Genomic DNA, 21441 nt, shown 5'->3' with positions numbered 1-21441 from the left:
TTGTTTGTATAACTTAGTTGTAAATAAAACATTATTGGGTCCGTTTGTTTCATTATTTATCACTATTCTATCCTTATTCCAAATACAAATACACGTTTGTTTCCCTATTTTCAAAATCCTATCTTAAATTAAAAAACTTTTTAAACTCTCTAGGTTTGTTAATTGACAAAAACACCCCCAACAAAAAAATTTATAAATTAAAAAAAACACCTCCACCCATCCATAGTTGCCAGATTTCGACAACCACCATCGGTGGTAGTTGGAATCTGTCACAATGGTGCAATAACGGCCGAAAATGACCGATAATGAGCTAATCTAGCTTTTTCCGACCAGATCTATGATGGTCGTCATTGATTGTCAACAACGGCTATTTCTTTGGTCGTCACCGATGGCCAAATCTGGCCTTTTTCGACCGTTGACAGTCAAATGTGGCCGGATCTGGCTTGAAAAGGCCAAATCAGCTCACGAAAGGTCAGACCCAACCGGTCGTGTGTTGTAATGCCAGATTTTGATAAGATCCCGACGGTGGTGGCCGAAATCTGGCACTGTGGATAGGTGGGGGTGTTTTTGTCATTTTACAAATTTTATATATATTGGGGTGTTTAGTTACCCTAGCAAACCTAGGGGTTTTTTTTTGTTATTTTTTAAAATTTACCTCTTAATAATCATCCAACTCTACCTATCAATAATATTTCAAAAATACTACTCAAAATACTAAAACAAACACACCCATTGATTTTTAATTTTTTTTTTTTTTTAAGTAATGTTATCAAGATTGCATATTTGATACTTTAATTAACATAGTTATGCAATGTTTTAATAACCAACTCGGGGTGAAACCCAGCAAAGTGGTCAAGTCTTGGGTTGACTAGTTTAACTAGTTTGACCGACGGGTCAAGCCGATGTTCAAAAATTTGAAGTCTAAAAGAAACCCCCCAAAAAATTACTTTTAAGTCCCTATAGATTTGAAACCTTCAACAGCCCAGACACTATATTTATTACAAACAAACCCACATACAAATTTACATGCATAAATTGGATTATTGATTGAAATTAAGCCATGATTTCCTAATTATTCATAAACAAGTTCAAAAGCAAGTATTAAAGTTACTTTCAAGAAATTATCACTGTATTTATATTATTTTTTGAAGGTTTTACTATACGTACAAATAATTCTGATAAATAATGCTAATGCTTACGATCATAATTTAACTTATTTAAGAAAATTGTATGAAATTTCTAAGAGAAACATTACCGCAGTGAATGGATACATTTAAACTATTAAAATAAAAATAAAAAAATGTTTCTTGAAGAAGCACTCTATACAATTACAAGTTAGTGTCTTCTCAAAAACAAAGCCTTTTACAACCTATTAAAACCTTTTGATGGGGCAATAGAACAAGAAACAAAATTTCATAATTACAAATTGTGCAGATTTTTTGTATGTGCAAGTTGGATTATGAAGAGCAGATCACCTAGACCACCTCCAAAAGAAGAACAAGATGTCTACTGTCAACATCATACCCATATATTTGATCCATGTATCGACATGGTTCCTCCTTTCTATCAGCCTCAACACAAATTGGAGAGGCCCACCGTGTTGAGAACATCCAGGGCTTTGCGTTGCGATTTCTGAACAACAGATGGCAAAAATTAACAAAGCTCTTCATAGAGATCAATGGCAAAACAGTTAAGTCCAGTTTTAATGATCTCTAATTATCTAAAGCTCAGTTTAACGGTTCAATTGAGTCCCCGAAAAGCTGCATAATGAATAGCAACCCTGCATAACACTACACGATGCCACTGCTTCCCATTGCTTATTTATTGGAAACCTAGAAATTAACAATCTATTACCAATCAACCAAACGTAAAACTACAGTAATTTTCAACATCTATCCAAAATTCTTCCCCTAGGTAGTTTCTGTGGGCAAGCGATAATTTCAAAACAACGTACAAATAGATTTAGATACTAAGAAAATATAGTAACATGAATATGGGATATCGATGTTTTGAAGCAGAGTCGGGCAGATGCCTGATGTCGATTTTCTCTTCTACACTTAAATGTCAATTGACACAAGTCACTTTCCTCTTTCACCTAAAACTCACTCTTCACGTAAAGCTTTGTCTTTTAGTGAATTCACTCGGCAAAAAAGACAGAAATTTGCAATCTCTCATAAATTGTTTGGGAAAAAACTGACTATAAACCAAAAAACTGATTATTAATGATTCGAAGAACATACACGGTGCAATGATATAGTGTGCACATGCCCATAAGCAGAGGTTTGATTTTAGTTACCTTAAGGTGTTCTCTTTGCTCTGCATATTTAGCAACGACTGCTGTTCCAGTTGCAAAAAATTCTTGCAACATCCTCGATGAATTCTTGAGCTTCCTCATAAAAAATTCTCAACACATGAGAAGAGTCTCCATTCTAGAACATAAAATAAATTCATTAGATCGTAATCAAAATTCTATTTCCAAAACAGAGAACACAACAGTTTATTCAAATGATACAGAAATAGAAAGAAAAGCATACCTACACCGTTGATCAGATGAAGTAGTCATTGGCATTGTTTCACCCTCAACAAGATGCTCTACAACTGTTGCCAGCAATGTTACAACCTACAAACACAGAGAGATGATGCAGAAAATGAGTGGGAGAGACAATGTAATAGATTCTACTAAATCTCAAAACCACATAACGAGCAACAAAAAGGAAAAATAATCGATAATCTCAACAACATGAGCAAAATACACTTGGGAATTTGATGTGGCTATTAGCTCTAAGTTCATTATATCAATCTCATGGCGTGTTAAATTAAACTGACTGATAAACAAGTTTATTATCCATCAGGCACCATGGATTAGCCAATTTTGTATGCTGAAGAGCATACGATTCAATTGTCACATAATTTGCTAAAGCAACAAGGCATTAGTTGGTATAAGAATCTAACGGTATTTAAGCATATATATATATATATATATATATATAAGCAATGGAAGGGAATATATTAATGAGTAAAAACAAAAATAAAAGAGCGGATCAGAAATCCTCCATGATTAGATCTCCCCCAAGTGTCTCTACAAAAAACCCCAAGAACCTCACCATGTATTACATTAAAAGAGAAGAAACTTGAACAATAAAAGAGGTTTTAAAAGTCTGGATTGTTTCTAAACCACCATTCTCATTGCAAATGACTGAGAACCTATATTAGATCCTTGTTTTTCGAAGAAAATAGGTAAACAAAGCTTAGACCTCAGTAAACAAACAAAAGATTCTTGCAACATCCTCGATGAATTTTGAACAGACTGCATTGCTTGAGCTTCCTCTCCAAAAATTCTCAACATATGAGAAGAGTCTCCATTCTAGAACATAAAATAATTTCATTAGATCGTAATCAAAATTCTATTTCCAAAATTGAGAACAAAATAGTTTATAACAAGAATGGGTCACATACAGCTCTTCCAAGCAACTCTGCCCTCTCTCTAGCTTCATTCGTCCGCCTCTGATTTCTAAAAAGTACTTATCCAGACTTTCTTTCAGTGATTCGGCCTATTCTGCTACTTGTTCCCCTTTTCTGAATATGACATAATATAACTAGAAACCCATCAAGATCCATGCAATTAAGTTGTAGCATCAAAGAAAGTGAAAGAAAAAAACACAATTAAACCGAAACTATCAAGAAGACAACAAGATCATTAAAAAAAATAAAAAACTCAAATTCTCTTCTAGATCCCACTTCAACATGCATTTCTTCAATTGACATCATTGATCCACCAATGCACAGAGAAAACACACGATTGCAAATGACTCATACCAAAAACACATTCCGCCCTAACATTAAAACTAAGCCATGCATTGAGCTCAAAGAAACTCTACGGTGTAGTTATATCTCAATGGAATTTCACTGCACAGATATTTCAAGTAATCAACAAACTACCAATCGATTCCATACAAAAACATAATCAAGAATTCATATAAACTAGTTCGTGATTTTTTCTTTTAAAAGACAGATAAATAAACAAATAATTAACATCATCATTAAATACCATTGTTGAATCATAATCTCCGTCAGACGTGGAGCCCTCAAGTCTCTCTAGCTTCACGACTCCATCTCTAGTTCTCAATACCCCTTTAGCGCTCTGGTATATCTCCAGTAATGTCCTGCCTCCTTCAACCGGCATCGCCATTACGACTGGAGCTTGAATTAAATTTGGGTGACCGTGTGAACCTTTTTCAAGGTAACAGTAAGGGGGGTTTGTTATTGTAGGTTACATGACACGTCAATGAACCGATAATAATTTGACACGTCATGGATAGAAGAAGGGGCTTGGGTGAGGTAAAATTAAAGCATTTTTTCGGTGCATAGATGTGATTACAACAAAAAAATGAGTCTGGCGCTGGATTAAAGCTAAATAAAGATTGAATGATTAAGTTGAATGATTATAACAACTTTTGATGAGCCAATTTCACCGAATAGTATCATCATTCACCAAAGATTCGTTAATACATGTTTCCAATTTCCAACACACAAAAAAATTCATAATTCACACATTCGTTCAATTAGGCACATCAGAATGAAAAAAGAACCTCTGCTGTTCCAATCAATTTTCAAATGAAGAAAGAATTAAGCTTTTTAAAAGCATCAATCACAACGAAAGAAAGCAAAAGCTGAACAGTAAGAAAGAATTAAAAGTTCTCCCACTGTCTGACCTCAACATACGGAATTGGAAGCGCAATAATATCTTACAAACTACAGCAAAAGTGCTCTTGTCCTTATTCCGGAGATTTCATCGAAGTTTGACCTGAATAATCCTTTCCATAAATCTGAATATTCTGTAAATAGAAAGCACAAGACGTTGAAATTGAAAACTGGAAGTGCAAGGAAAAGTTATTTTGATTTTGAGCTATAAAATGACGATAGTTTAGCAAACAAAGGTTTTGTCTACGGTTATCAGTTCCCAAGGGCTGAGGATGCATGGACTTGCTTCGAGCAACAATGGTTACAAGTATTTTTATAAACTTATATTATCAAGGCTTCATGTGTAAAGGGAAATGAGAAAATCCAGAGAAGTAATTCTTAACTGAATACGTACCAGATTTTTGTGTTGATTCTGTATAGTAGTATTAAGGTCACCCTCCCAATACCCTTCATTGTCAATCCAGCTCTGCTTTACTTTTTGTAAACTTGGTGTGCTTAAGACTCCTTCGGAGAAAGTCTTCATCTTAGAACATTCATCCACAACTAATTTTTCCAAAGTTGGGAATCTAAAGGAGTAATTCCCAGAGCAAAAGCTTGTAAGACTTTCCAAGTCATAAAATACTAAAGACTTCAATTCTTCAAAAACAATTTCATCGTTTTGTTTATCTCCTTCATTTGACACTACTTGTATCATCATTTCACATTGGAATATTGACATTTCTTTAAGTCTCACCAGACTTTTGGCTGTTGAGGATGATACTAAGTTTATCAATCCACTGCAATTCCATATCTTCAAAATTGTTAGATTTTCAAATGATGCTGAAGAAGGCAGTAGATTAATCAAATTGTCACAACAACACACTTGTAGAATTTCAAGATTTTGAAGATTTGAATACACATGAGAGTCTTGTTTCCACATGTACTTCAAATCAAAAAGTCCCCAAAGCAGTAACGCTTTTAATTGTGTGAGCATTCCAACATGTTTCTCATCCTCTCCACATGAGAATATCTCTTGATATGAACTTAATTTCAATACGAGTTTTTCGAGATTCTTAAATCTTTGAAGAATTTCAATTGGAATGTGTGCTGATTCATCCCTAATGACCTCAAGAACTTTAACTTGGCAAAACTGATGTTCTGGTAATGGGACTTGCCACACAGGCATCATATCATTTCCACTTAATGCCAATTTTTCAAAATTGGAGTTTACCTGAATTTTAATCATATAAATCATGTCAAAATAGATATTCCCTTAAACATGTTCACACAAAAGTAGGAATAGATATATACAAAGAAAAGACAAAAATCATATATTTGTTATTGCAGAAAAACTAACGTGTCATCCCAGTGAAGCTGTAATTGCATGCTTAAGATTTCCCAAAAGAGAATATATTATTAGTTAAAATTTTCTGTATCTAATTAAGATTTTCTGTTAATTTGTTCTTAAAAATTATGCACTCGTCTAGATTTTACCATTAAGAGGCTATTACTGGTTATAACTTTGTGATGCCTTAGTTAATTCCTCTATCTTATTAAAAATATCATGAAAGGTTCAATAAGCACCGAGCAGGGCCACCTACAGGGGACTCAACTAAGGAAATTGCCATAGCCTTTTGACGGTAATACTTAATATCCTTCATCCTCATCCTATGTATTTTGTCGTACTTTTTGCAAATTTAGTGTACTTAAGTTTCTTCCAGAGAAAATATTCATCTTGGGACAATTTACAACAATTAATTCTTCGAAAGCTGAAAATTCAGAAGTGTAATTCCCAGTGCAAAAACATATGAGATCTTCTAAATATAGAAGTGACAATGATGGCTGTGATTGCGACAGAAAATTATTCCAACAAAATCATCCTTTAAAATTTCAAATTAGAAAATTGATTAAGAAAAATTCTGGGCCATTTAATTTGATGATAGACACGTGTCAGGAGCTTGTTATCCCAATCGCATCTAGTTAAGGTGCAAGTGACGTTAATGAACTAGCGAGAGGTGAGTTGTGCTGACTGAGTGGGTCAGTCATGCAGAGCGAGTTGTAAGTTGTGGGTTGTGTTGTGGTTATCCCATTGTTGAGTTTTGAACAGTTATGGATGATAAAAGCTTTGATACTTTCAGTTCTTTTACGACTATAAACTTGAACCATTAATTTGCATGATAAAAAGTCATGGCTTTGTTTCTCTTGAATTAATATTAAAGATCTACTGTACTATATGGGTTATGGAAATTATGATTTAATTACCGGAGATTATCAATTAAAGATCACGTTTTTTATTATTCCAGTTTTTCTTAATTTTGTTAGTTTTTAAATTTTTATGGTTTCTACAAAGTTTTAAAGGGAATGCTAAAATATGTAATCAAGATTTTTGTCAGTAATTCGTTGGATATAATTTTTTTAGTTTATTTCTTTTTGCTTTTGTTTCATTTGTACTTAAATATGTAATCAAGATTTGCCACGTTTGTTGTTAAGTGTAACAGTAACTAACCATTGAGTGTCTCTAAATTGAAGGATTTGACATTTGTGTATTTTTTTTTTTTTTTAGCATTTCAATAAAATATCATACCTAAAGTGATAATTTCCTTTTAATTAATATTTAAATATAAACTTTCATTTATTTTAATGTAAATAGGTTTTAGTTAATTCATTTGTTGTAAATACATATTTCATTATGTTAATGGAACTCAGATTCAATCAATATTTAGAATATATTTAACTGTTATTTTAAAGATTTTTTAAGGGTAAAAGTGTCTCTACAACCTAAAATGGTAACCTTGGACTAACTTCGGTGACACTAAGTGCTTCCAGAGAAAATGACTGAGCGATTTATATTTCTTTGACCCTATAATTCCATTACGTTATCAAGCAAAACCTCAAAGTCAAAGGGTGTATATGTCAGTCATCCTAAAAAGATATCCCTTTAATGGTAATGAATTGAATAATTGTCATTTTAAGAATTTAATATTCATTATTTTCAATAAATTTTTCTTTTAAAAGTTAAAATTCTATCTTTCAATATTTATGCATTTCTTTATAAATAATATTTGGATACTTGGTATTTCTTTTCCCAAGTATTTAGAATAATATTATGAAGGGGTCAAGAAATATAAAAGGAAAAATAAAATCTAGAGAAAAGTAAATGATAATTGAACACATACCACTTTTTTGTGTAGATGTTGTATGGTTGTATTAAGGTCACCCTTCCAACACTCTTCTTCATTGTAATCGTGCTCAAACTTTATGTTCCTTAAACTCCGTACACTTACAGTTGCTTTAGAGAAAGTCTTCATATTGGAACAATTTTTCACAGTTAATTCTTCCAAAACTGGGAATTGGAAATTGTAATTCCCAAAGCAGAAACATGTGAGACTTTCTAAATCTTCAAGGGACAACAACTTCAATTTGCTAAAAACAATTTCGTCTTCTACTCTTAAATCTTCATGATCCTCATTAGAGATAATTTCAACTATCATTCTGCAGTTTTCTATTTTCATTTCCATCAGTTGCACCAAGCTTTTGGCTGTCGAGGGTACAAATAAGTTTGTCAATCCCAAGCAACGATCTACTCTCAAAACTGTAAGGTTTGCGAAAGATGCATGGGATGGCAGCAAACTAATCAATCTGCCACAATCATATACTTCAAGAACTCCAAGATTTTGAAGAACAAAGTCCAATTTGGAGTCTTGTTTCCACACGCATTTTAATTTAGCAAGACTACTCAACTTTAAACTCTTTATCTGCATCAATGTCCTTTTATGTTTGTCTTTCTCACCATATGAGAATATTTCTTTGTATAAACTTTTACTTAATATGAGTTTTTCGATATGAATAGATCGTTGAAGGATGTCAAGTAAAAAATTTGTTGATTTATCACCTTTGATCTCAATTGTACCTTTGAAAAAGAAGTGTTCTAGAAATAAACACTGCCATGTCATTATGTTGTCTCCTCTTAGTCGCAATTCCTCCCAATCCGCATTAAACTACAAATCAATCAAACAAAATCAAATTCGAGTTGAAATTCCAATCCAATTGAAATTAAAAAAAAAAAAAAAAAGCCAATTAATTCACAACTGACATTACTTTTTGGGCTTGGGCTTTCATGACAAGTTGACAACAAAAAACTTTGATGTGATAAACTCGTGTTCTTTCACATGTGTTAAAAGAGTTTGTTAATTTTAACTCTCTTAAACAATATAGCATAAACTTAAATTTATTTTTATTTATAAAATTCATACATTTTTGTCGTTTTTGGAAAAAAATATTGACTATTTTCAAAAGTCAAAATAGAAAAAACAAGCGTAAACAGTTAGTATTTTTAAAAAGTTGTTTTCTAATTTTATAATTCAGATAGATAAAGATTTTATTATGTATTCTTTGAATAATTAAATTTGAGATTTAAAATTGTAAGGAACATTAGAAGGTCTTATAATTATTACTCCAAATATATATTTCTGCCATTTCCAATATTACATACATGTAAACATATTGTAAAGAACTATTTTTTCAACATTTCTTTTAAAAAAAAAAGTGTGAGAAGTGATTGTTTTAAGAAAATAATTTTATACTTTTTATAAATATAATATATAAAATCTCTTTATTTATTTTTTTGAATAATTTTAAGGAAAATTATAAGGTTTTATAATTATTACTTTAACTATGTATATCTATCATTTTGCGAATATTGAAAATGAAATTCTATTTATTTTAATTTATTCCTTATTTACTTTAAAAAGAATTTCCAAAAAAAAAAAAAAATTATCATATATATTTTAATTTTCTTGGGCTATGCATTATATAATTAGTATTAAATTTAATTTGGTGTGGAATTCATTATTTTGAATTATATAGAAATTTACTTTACCTGATAACATTGAATGAAAATTTTGTAAACAAATGTGAAAGAGAGGTTTTAAATTCTACAAGTAGACTCCATACTGGTAAACAGATTCTAACCAAAAAAGTTTTAAAATGATCAATGTAGACTTCAAACTGGTCAGCAAACACTAACACAAAAGTTAAACATATGCATAAGTTTTATTTTATTATTAAATGAAGAAAAAGGGGCTCATACCTTAAAATCTGACGTTAATTGTAATTTGTCACACTTAGACACCTGTAACTCCTTTAACATGGGCCATTCTGAAATGTGTAGTCCAAGGCATAAACCTATAAGTTCTGGTAAGTCCTTAAGCTTTAGAAAAGCTACCTGCGGAAAGGTAAAATTGGCAATTGCATCTGTTCCTTCTTCTTTAGTAACAATCTCTTTTAATTCCTTACAAGAGCTGATTTCAAGTTGTCGCAGTTGTGCAAAGCTTTTAATCACAGAAGATGGAAATATATATTTTAATTTTGCACACTTCATCACGATTAAGCAAGTCAAATTTTGATAGCAAGAAGACCTATTTCGAATTAGGTGGTCCCAGATCATTTCAAAATAAGTACCATACAAATCCAAGGCCTCCAAATTAGGGAAATCAATCTGCACCTCAAAGTTAACCGATTGCTGTTTCAGTATTTTCTCAAGAGAAACTAAAGAATTAATATAAAAATAAATGCAGTGGTGTAACACAATAACTTTTTATTGGTGGGACGCATAACTGTACATAAGATAGAAATGAGTTTACCTTATAACACTAAATGACAAATTTGTAAAACGTAGAGCAAGAAGTTTTCGTTTGCTCAAGTGGACATCAGCTATTGATCAATGAATTCAAACCAAAATGTTAAACATAGCAACTTCAAATATGCGGAGTTATTGTTTAGAAAGTTTATTCAATTTTCTTCTTTTTTTTTTTTGAGAAAATGAATTATTTTCTAAATTCCAAAAAAAAAAAAAAAAGTGAATAGTTCCCGTTTTAACAAAGTTATTTTATTTATTTTTTATAATTAAGATACATGACTTTATTTTTGGAAAATTTTGATTTTATTTTTAAAACTTGTAAGTAACGTTATAAGATTTTATAATTATTACTTCAAATATGTAATTCTGTCATTTTGCAAATCTTGAGAATAAAAAAATTATTTATTTATTTATTTTACTTTATTCTTTATTCATTTATTTTAAAATATTTCATTGAATAGATTTTAATTTCTGGGACTATGCATTATATGAATACTATTAATTTTACTATAGCATTAATTCATTGCTCACATACTCATCTTTAACAAAGGCATCTAAAATAAGGAAAAACCAAAGTGGATTTCAAATTGCATTACTTTTTTATATTTGTTATTGAAGAAAGAATAAGGGTTGTACCTTGCATTGTGAAGTGGACATTTGTAGTTTGTCACAACTAGACACTTGTAACTTCTTTAACTTGGGCCATTCTGAAGTGTGTATTCCAGGGTAAAAAGTTGTAAGTTCTGGTAAGTTTCCAAGTTTAAGAAATTCTATCCTTGGAAAGATGAATGTAGGAGGTGCTTCTTCTCCTTCTTTGGCAACAATCTCCTTCAACTCCTTACAAGACCTTATCTCAAGGTGTTGGAGCTGCTTAAAGTTTTTAACCATAGATGATGGAAATACATATTTCAGCTTTCCACTATTTTTGATGATCAAGTGTGTCAAATTTCGATAGCACTCAAACATTGGCGGAAGTTGACTGTCCCACATCATTTGGGAATTGATTGCTTTCAGTTCTAAAGCCTCCAAATTCGGGAAAACAACCTGCACTCAAAGTTAATGGTTTCAATATTTCCTCAACTGATCAAGTAAAAGAAGTAACAAATGTTTCAACTCGCACGGACATGTTTTCTTCAAAATCTGCATTCCAAATTCCAGTCCACTTAACAAACAAAAGACAACTGTTTTTCCTTTATTTACATATCTGCAATTAGTTTTTGTCATGCACATTGATTTGCACAATAAAACTTTTATCTGATAACACGTATTTCTTCTACTTGTACAGTTGTACTAAAAGAGATTGTCTTTTTCACTCAGAAAATATTGCATACACTTATACTTATTTTTATTTACAGAATTATTATTTATATTTTAGAAAAAAAATTATTTACAAATATTTGCTTTCATCTGTCTCTTTGTTGAAGTAAAGAAACCAATGACTGTGACACAAATCATAGCTCATATATATGCTCATTTTTAATTCAATCATCTAAAATATGGAAAAAGAAAAGTAACCTGAAAAGTGACAATTTTGTAAGTAAAAGCATTCTTGTAAGACAAACATGTAGTTATGGAACGCATTTGCATCCAATAGAAATTTAGTCAATTACCTAATAACAATAAATGCAGTTCATATGTAAATATAGACAAGAGGTTTTAATTTGCTCAAGTGGATTTCAAATTGATTAGCTAATTCAAACCAAAATGTTAAAAGCCAAAAAATTGTCTCCTGCACTACCTTTTTTTTTTTTTTTATTACTAAACAAAGAAGAAGGACCATACTTATATTGTGAAGTGAATATGTGTAGTTTGTCACAACTATACACCTGTAACTTCTTTAACTTGGGCCATTCTGAAGGGTAAAAAGTTGTTAGTTTTGGCAAGTTTTCAAGTTGAAGGAATTCTACCTGTGGAAATATAAATGTGGGAGATGCTTCTACTCCTTCTTTGGTAACAATCTCCTTCAACTCCTTGCAAGACCTTATCACAAGGTGTTGGAGCTGCTTAAATTTTTTAACCATAGATGATGGAAATACATATTTTAGTTTTCCAAAGTCCTTGATGATCAAGCGTGTCAAATGTTGATAGCAATCAGACATTGGCGGAAGTTGACTGTCCCATATCATTTGAGAATCGATTGCTTTCAGTTCTAAAGCCTCCAAGTTCGGGAAAATAACCTGCATTCATATATGAAGTAATAAAGCAATAATTAATTCTCATTGTTATATGCAAGACATGCCATTAATGTTAAAAATCTCTCTTTTGTCTCTGAATAGTTTTAATCACAGAAAATTATTAAGGATTATTGAGGATCTATCTCCCTCTCTTAGCATATGCACATATTTAACGTACTCATCAATACACAAACTTTAGCATACCAAAACAGTTGCTAGAACCTAGAATCAGGCATGAAATGAAGTCCATTTGATAAAACTACGTACTACACAGGCACACAAATTGTATATTCAAATTAGCTTTAAACTAAACATTCAAAAGAATGATCTAGGAATGAGATTTAACTATAAATTTGAATGACTAGATTAATTGATGCTGAAAGATAACTATAACACAGTTCTATATATATAGATGCAGTTTACTTATGTTAAGTTAGTAGAAGAGACTCTCTCTCTCTCTCTCTCTCTCTCTCTCTCTCTCTCTCTGTGACTTCTTTTCAATGAGGAACTTGTTTTCTTATAAATGTTAACAAAGAGAAGCAGCATTAAGAAAAGATATAAAACATAATACATGAACACATTGTTATGGTCAAACAAACCTTTTCGCTAAAAAGTGGCATGAGTGTATCATTGGACTGCAAATTGATTGTCAATTCCTTCTGTCTTGTTTGCAATGTTGGAGGTGTCTTTAGTCGTGAGTAGAAACTTGCAAGGCTTTTAAGAGAATCAAGAGTCAGGAATCGTAGTTGGCTGAACTTGATCTCATGATCAATTTCTTCATTGTTGTTCACATTGTATTCTCTTTCAACAGCAAAAATCTCTTTCATATTCTGGCAATCTTTCACCTTAATTCTTTGAAGTTTAGGAAGGCTTCTGCTAGCATTGGAGAATGAAAAGATATTTTCCAATTGAGCACAACTTTTCACTAAAATGAATTTTAAGTTGTAGAAAGACTTTGTTGTGGGTTCACCATAACATATCTTCTCCAACTTAATCAAATTAAAAAGAATCAGTGACTCCAAGATAGGGAAGGCAGGGAAAGAATCAACAGATATGCACTTTGTAGAATCAACTATGTGCAAAAGGTTAGGATTATTAAGGACATGGAGATGTTTTAGTTGTGAAAAACCCTCCTTGTCTAATTCATAAAGATCATCCTTGATACCGTTTAGTCTGTCTAAGCATAAGAATTCAGCATTCTTGAAGCGCTGCAGTTCAGCTGGCCAAATGAAAGAATTAAGCTTCAGTCTTAACGTTCTCAGAGTCTCATGCTCATTCCACATAAAGCTGTCAATTATCATTGAATCATCATGAAGACCAAGTATGTATCCCGGAAAATAACTAGACAACTCATGTCCTATCGATATTTTATACCTTTCAAGATTTGTGGAGAACAAGCCTTTTGGCAAAATCTTGTCATCTCTAATATCTATTTCTAAAGTGGTGAGCTGACGCAAATGTTTCAACTCATCAAGACTAGCACTTCTTCTTTCAACACCGAGTCCTTCAACTTGCCATAAAACATTGCATCCACTCATATACAGCTCTTCCAATTTACTCAAACTTGATATCACATTTGGAGCAATAATTTTTAATTCCCGACAGTTGCTCAAATCTAACAACCTTAGCTGAGTCAATTTAGCTATTTCTTCGGGCAATTGCTTGATAGCAGAATGTCTCAAGCTAAGGATTTTTAGTCTCTTCAACTCTCCAATAACAACAACGTCTTGAATGTTGCTGTTGTCCAAACTCAATGTTTGAAGGTTTGTTAGGAGACCAAGTGATGAGGGCAATAATGATAACCCAGATAAATTTAAAACTTTCGACTTTGGTAGACCCGTAAAAAAATTTTCAGGGATTTTGAAAGAAGAACCCATCATATTCATATAGAAAAATTCAAGTACTGGACAATCTAAACCTTCAGGCCATTGCTCACTAATAACTTTACTACTAGCCAAAGAGATTTTTGTGCATTTTCTAAGTTCATCTTTATTCGTCCATTCCTTTCCAACATCATTTCCCTCCGTAAATACATGTTCTTCTTTACATGCAATTGTTAAGGCAACAATACGAACAATATCATGCATAGAAAATCGTTCATTGGTAGAACTGTCAAGTAACAAACACGAGTCTTTGAGGTCACCGACGAGTTTATCTACTCTATTTCGTGCTTGTTCCATTGTAAGGTTAACTCCTTCAAGTATCTCCAAACCCATAACATATTTCAACAAGTCTAAGATGGAAGAATTATTTACCATTAGACTAGCAATTAGAAAAATTTTCTTCAGCTCGTCACCTTTTAAATAATAGTAACTCAACGCTATCTTTGAATATTCCTCTTCCAGCAATCCTGTGAAATTTAACGGGGAAGGCTTTCTTAGTTCTCGCAAGGCATCGTCCCAATCAGCTCGACGTCTCTTGTTCCTTAATGCTCGCGCTATGGTAGTAATGACAATTGGCAAACCTCTACATTCCTTGCAGACATCATTGGGTAGAGAGTTCAGCTTACTTTTTTGATCAACAACATCACCTGCAAAGGAACCCAAACTACATGTCAAAGGGGCAAAAGTATTATTTTTCATTATGTAGAGTAATTTAAAATCCTTTTAGAATTATTAGGAAATTATTTTTANATCCAATACTATCCCCAAAATCCTACCCAAAATAATAAGCCAAACGCACCCTAAAATTTTTATGCTACAGGAAGTATAAGAAACAATTATATTGTAATATAAAATAACTTAATTATATTTGAAATCTCTGTTTTTTTTTTTTTTTTTTTTTTTTTTTAATAAGAAAGATATGGTAAATCAAAAGTGGCCGAACGACTTATTACTACCCAAGGTTCGGCAAAAGAACAGTTTTGCACCCAAAAGGTTTCAAAATGACAAATAGATACTTTTTATTAGTGAAAAAACTAGAATGCCCTTTGAGATAAATCGGTCTATTTTTTTAATTCCTTTAGACCCCTTAAGTTTATTAATTTCATCAAATACCCTTAGAAAAAAGTTTAAAAATTAACAAAAACACCCCCACCTACCCATACATGCCAGATTTCAGCCGCGATCGTCGGTGGTAGTCGGGATTTGTCACAACAGTTTACGCCATGTCGTAAATGGCTGGTAATTCACCGACCTGGCCTTTTCCCACTAGATCCACAGTGGATCTGGTCAGAAAATACTAGATCTAATGTGAAAATGCCAGATCTGGCTGGAAAGTGACGGGCAAAGAAATGGTCGTCGTTGACTGTCAATGACGGTAAATCTTGGCCATCGTTGACAGACAATGACGGTCACATCTTTGGCTGTCACTGACGGCCAAAGGTGGAGTATATTGCCGTCGACGACCAGATCTGGCCGTAGATCTAGCCTTTTCTGGCTATATCCTTAGTAGATCTGGCCGTAGATCTGGCCTTTATCGGCCATATCCGTGCTGGATTTGGTCGGAAAAGGTCATACCAACGTCTTACCTATCAGATCTGACCAATCTGTGACGTAACACAATTTTTCGGTCAGATTACGATAATGGTGGTCAGAATTTGGCACTACAGATGATAGGAGTATTTTTATTATTTTATAAAAGGTTTATACATTGGGGTATTTAGTTAAATTAGCAAACTTATGAGATTTTTTTAATATTTAAAAAATAAAATATCAAATTTTAAAGGTATTCTAATCTTTTCATTATTAACAAGGTATTTGTTTGTGGTTTTAAAATCTTTTGGGTATCAATTTGGGTCCGTGTATGCCGTTTCCCATGAAGTCTTCTTCAGTGAGCTGAAAAGACAAAACATTGAAAGCAACAAGGCACCATCATGAGCAATTTAATGATTACAGCTAGGTTGGTTTTAATACCGGTTCTGGCAGCAAGAGCCAGTACATAATTGTAATAATGAGAAACAGCTAGGTTGACCAAATGACCAATCAAAGCTATAAATAGCTCGTATGCTGGGCAACCGTTAAACATAAAGATACTTATATATAAACAGTAATTTCATTCATATATAACCGTTTCCTCTGTAGTGTTATACGATAAGTAATGACATTATTTTTTTTGTTGGTAGAGATTAACTACTATTTCTTTTATTGTTTACTAGAGCATAAACTCCCTCTTTTGAACTAATGATTAAGAAATTAATCTATTCATAATAATTATTAAAAGATTATCCATTAATTTGTTATGTAAATGATTAAAGTATTCACTCTGATATTAATTGTCTAACATTCATATTTTAGTCAAACTCAAACTCAAACATTTATAAATACAAAATTCAGCATTTTTTTTACCCAATGGTGTCTTTTTTATGAAAGATGTTTATGATAAAAATTTTAAAATTATTTATCTTCATATTTGTGGAAGAAAAAACCGCTAATGAATTTAAAAAATTTAAACGTAATATAACCAAATTTAAAGAAAGAGTTGGTATGTTCCTAGTCTTGCATTCTGAAACCCAAGAGGTTGACCGGACAACCAATAAGATTTGTTTCTTTCATTGACTTTAGGGTTTAATCCACATTAGAATTACTTATTATATTTATGGTTTACATTTAAAAATTACACTTATAAGATATTGAATGAATCTCAAAAATTAATTACGGTGTGTGTTAGGAGGTCCCAATACCCTATCATTAAAAAAAACAAAAAATTAGTGTATTCTGTGACAACCATCGACATTAAGGAATTTAAACCAAAATTAGTATATTCTGTGTTAGGCTTTGTGCTTAAGTACATAGTAATCATCCTGGGCTGATGATCAGTTGGTTTCCACTAATTCCCCTTTAACAATGCAATAACATGTGGGGGGTTTGGCCTTTTATCAAATTCTTGATTGTACTCTGTTTGGTCTAAGTGATCATCAATATGAAAGCACAAAGAAAACAACTGGACAACTACGGAGCAAAACTACCGAGAGAAAAATACTGACGAGGAGGAAATTATACCAGCGAAGTGTTTCTTTGAAAGAGTTTAGATGTAAACTGTGGATATAGAATCAGATTACAAATTAAAATATGAAGTGATTTAGATATACATTACTACTAATAAAGGAGAAGCACTGGAAAAAATCTAGAGATCAACAAGTGAATGGATTATTGTTAAAAGTAATTTCATGCATATACAAGGAAAGATCTGGTGTTGGACTTTGAAGAACAAAACGGAAAAGAAAAGACTACCCAGAGATCTCTACAATAGAGGGACAGTGGCAGAACCAGAAAATTTCTTCTTGGGGCCGAAATGGAATCTTCAATTAATAGAGGGGCCACGTAAAAGTTGGAACTTGGAAGTTACATTTATATTTATAGGGTCTAAAGTGTTAAGTTCAAATCTCGTGGTGACCAAGTGAAAAAATTAATTTATGAATCGATACATTCCTCTATAAAATATAAAATATTCTGTAAACAAATATTAGAGTAATACTATACTTAAAGATTCTATACAAAATGATATGTTAAAATATGATTAAATAAATTAATACAAAAATTAATTTAATAAATACATATTAAAAGATAGAGAATGATTTTTTTATTAATTCACCTAATCATATTTTATAAAATCTTTTGTAAGTGTAGCCACTGCTATTCAATGTTATTCAATTGGCAATACTATACAATTATAAGACAAATTAGCTAATCTGATCTTAGTCGGCTGAAAGGGCAAAACATTGAAAGACAAATCACCGAAAGCAATGAGACTATTATGAAGATTGTGCAAAAAAAGTGCTAATTCCACGATCAAAAAGAGAAAAAGGAGCCTTTGCTAAATTTTTTAATAATACATTGACGTGGTAGTCTTGTCCCACACGGTCAGTAATTGATGAGAGGAAACTGTTTAAGATGCTCTTTCAGATATATATCATCATCTTTCACTTTCAGTGTGGGGTAGGAGCCAATTGATGCGTGCGACCAAAGTTAAAGTGGCCATAAAAGTTATTTCAAAATTAGAGCTGGGCTGCCTTTACTTGTGGTTCTGGATGAGAGCTAGTACAATAATTGCAAGAATGAAAACCACCAATGCTTTATCTTTTTCTGTTGCTTGAAAAGCTTCATATGCTATGCAGCTGTTTAACAGAAATGCATTTATAATCTATATATATATATATATAATATATAATAAAACAGTAATTTCATTCCGACATAAATACATTTATTGATGAATTAAATTATTTATTTGATAGAATTAAAATTTAGGGGATCTAACAATAATTAAAAAAATAAAATAATATTTTTTAAAAGGTATCTGATCTTTTTATTACCTAAAAGTGTTTGTTTATCATTTTGAAATCTTTTGGGTATCAATACATTTCACGGGTAGGTATAATCGTTCTGCCTATATATATATATATATATATATATATATATATATATATATATCAATTCCATTCATAATTCCCCAAATTCAACTTCAGAATAAAAATTAATAAAACTATCTTATTTTAGGCATCACTCAAACACGTGACACTATCCTTTTTACACTTAGAGCTCTTGGCTTCCCGCTTAAGGATTGCCAATTTGCCACTGTAATTGTAAATTTAGTCAATATATATGAGACCACAAACAATGAATTTATCTTCTTATTGTTGGTTGCGGCATTACCTTGCTTTCAAATCTTCACAAAGTTTGTAAACAATGAGCTACATGTCGAGTCCCTTTGTTCCAATATTTTTCACTATCTTATTTCTACTATTTTCAAAATATACGTTTGTTTCTCTACGTTGAAAATACTATTATATTTTATTCAATTATTTTTTAAATCTCCTATGTTTGTTAATTTAACTAAACACTCCCAAAAAAAGTTTAAAAATTGACAAAAACTATTATTTTTTAAATACTATTATATTTTATTCAATTATTTTTTAAATCTCCTATTGCTAGTATATCGATATAGCCTTTTTCGACCAGATTTACCGTGAATCTGACAAAAAAACCCAGATACAGCTAGATATTTGGCCGTAGTTAGCCGACAACGACGGCCAAGATACGAAGGTCATATCTTTGGCTGTCGTCGTTGACTAAAAGCGACCAGATCTGGTCGTCAATAGAAAGATCTAGCCGTAGATCTGACTAAAAAAGGCCATCTTGGCACACAACTGACCATATCCAGTCGGTCATGCACCGATATGGCGACTCCAATTACTCTCCGACGGTGGTGGCCAATTACCAATATTTAATGGGAGGATGGGGGTGTTTTGCAATTTTTAATATTTTTATTACATGAACGTTTAGTAAATTAACAAACCTAAGGGTATTTTTATTAATTTTTAAATCCTATCTCGTTATTCCCACCTAACTTTTATTATTTCAAAAATACTACTATAAATACTAAAACAATCACACCGGCCATCTTTTATTAAGTTTTGAAAGAGTAGTCCCACCTAACTCTTATTATTTTAAAAATACTATTATAAATACTAAAACAATCACACCGGCCATCTTTTATTAAGTTTTGAAAGAGTAGGTAGTAGAAAATGACAGTTGCGAATCTCTAACAATTTACAAAACAAAAGGTATCTAAAATAAAAAAACATGGAAACACAAAATATTAACATAAAAATAGGTACTTCAAATTAGCTATAGCCTAAATATGTATATATAAAAAGGTGATTCTATTCTCACCCCACCAGTTCTCTAACTAGCCCCTATTCCTTAATTGAGTGGGATAGAATTGTAATTTTATAGTATTATGGCTAATCAAAAGAATTTAACAACCTTAATAATTTTTGTTGGAAGAAAATTATTAATTAAACCTCCAATTTCAAATCAAGTAGGCTAGGCTAATGAACCATTAAAAGATTTTCATGTTTGACGACATGTCATTTCAAATATTGGTTCGGTCCTTCTCGTTTCAACATACAACAATTTTTGTCCTTTAACCTAATAAAAGGTTAGTTAATTGTTAAATTTATGATGAAATGACAAAATTATCCCTTTTAGAAGAAAATGAGAAATTATTTACACAAACAACACTAAATTAAATAAACACATTGCACATTATACACTACAATTTCAAATTAAATAAACACATTATAGACTACAAATTCATTACATTTATATAATTTTGATTTTTAAATGTATAACGTGTAATTTTTGTTTTTAGCGTGTGTGTACGTGAGTGTTTATATAATTTTATTTTACGTTTTAAAAAAATGCATTTTTATATAAATGTTTAATAACTTTAAAGGAGGGTAGTTTTGTTATTTTAACGTAAATTTAATAGTCAATTAACCTTTTATTGAGTCAAATAACTAACACAAGTATTTTGAAACAATAAGGACCAAACAGTACTTGAAACGATTGTCCTTAAATTACTACAATCACACCACGGGACTAAAAAGAAATAAACTCATCACTGACATTTCAAATGTTGCAACCACTCATTACAAACCCTTACTTTTTATGTAAACAGTGCACAGAATTTTAAAATTATATAACCAAGACAGTGACATTTCAATGAACCTTTCACGAAAGTTTGGTGCAAATTACGAGTAATTTTTTCAAGGAGAAGGAATATGCCAAATTTCCTTGAAGTTTCTTCGTGTACAAAAAAAAATGATTCAATAATTCAATCTCAATCATACTTTTTTGACTTTTGATTTGAAAGGAGGGACCCATGTCTCTTGCTCTATTATTAATATACACTTTCATTCATGTATATCTCATTTCTTGGAAGGTGCACTTATGTGACTTAAAAGTCTTGTGAGTCTTTTAAGGAGATAAAATTTCCAAATAATTAATAGATAGATTGGCAAAATCTTTCATCATCTTGGAGGAAGTTAGCTGCTAATTAAATGAAAACAAAATATCTTCTCAAATTGTTTAATTTGTAAATTATTTTACATATGAAAAGAAAATCTCTTTCTCCATTAAATTGAACCTCATTAATTTGTAAGAAACGTTCAACTAATTAACGAATGATAATCTCATTTTCTCAAAGGTTCTTAAAGTCCTTTCACAC

General features: G+C 31.5%; 1 protein-coding gene and 1 pseudogene across 1 annotated transcript; both read right to left on the bottom strand.

The window, feature by feature from the left end:
• Nucleotides 1-1471: 1471 nt before the first annotated feature.
• Nucleotides 1472-4189, bottom strand: LOC116132447 (annotated as a pseudogene).
• Nucleotides 4190-4775: 586 nt separating this feature from the next.
• On the bottom strand, nt 4776-15074 carry LOC116132446. Its single transcript, XM_031418088.1, has 7 exons — nt 13092-15074; nt 12226-12495; nt 10955-11362; nt 9770-9904; nt 7857-8678; nt 5096-5911; nt 4776-4835 (listed from the first exon to the last, which is right to left on the bottom strand). The coding sequence occupies exons 1-7, from the start codon at nt 15072-15074 to the stop codon at nt 4776-4778; spliced, it is 4494 nt and encodes a 1497-aa protein (XP_031273948.1).
• Nucleotides 15075-21441: the final 6367 nt, after the last annotated feature.

This window comes from Pistacia vera, unplaced genomic scaffold, assembly GCF_008641045.1.
Source record: "Pistacia vera cultivar Batoury unplaced genomic scaffold, PisVer_v2 Contig253, whole genome shotgun sequence".
NCBI classification, from domain to species: Eukaryota; Viridiplantae; Streptophyta; class Magnoliopsida; order Sapindales; family Anacardiaceae; genus Pistacia; species Pistacia vera.
This window is presented reverse-complemented; position numbering and strand designations above follow the sequence as displayed.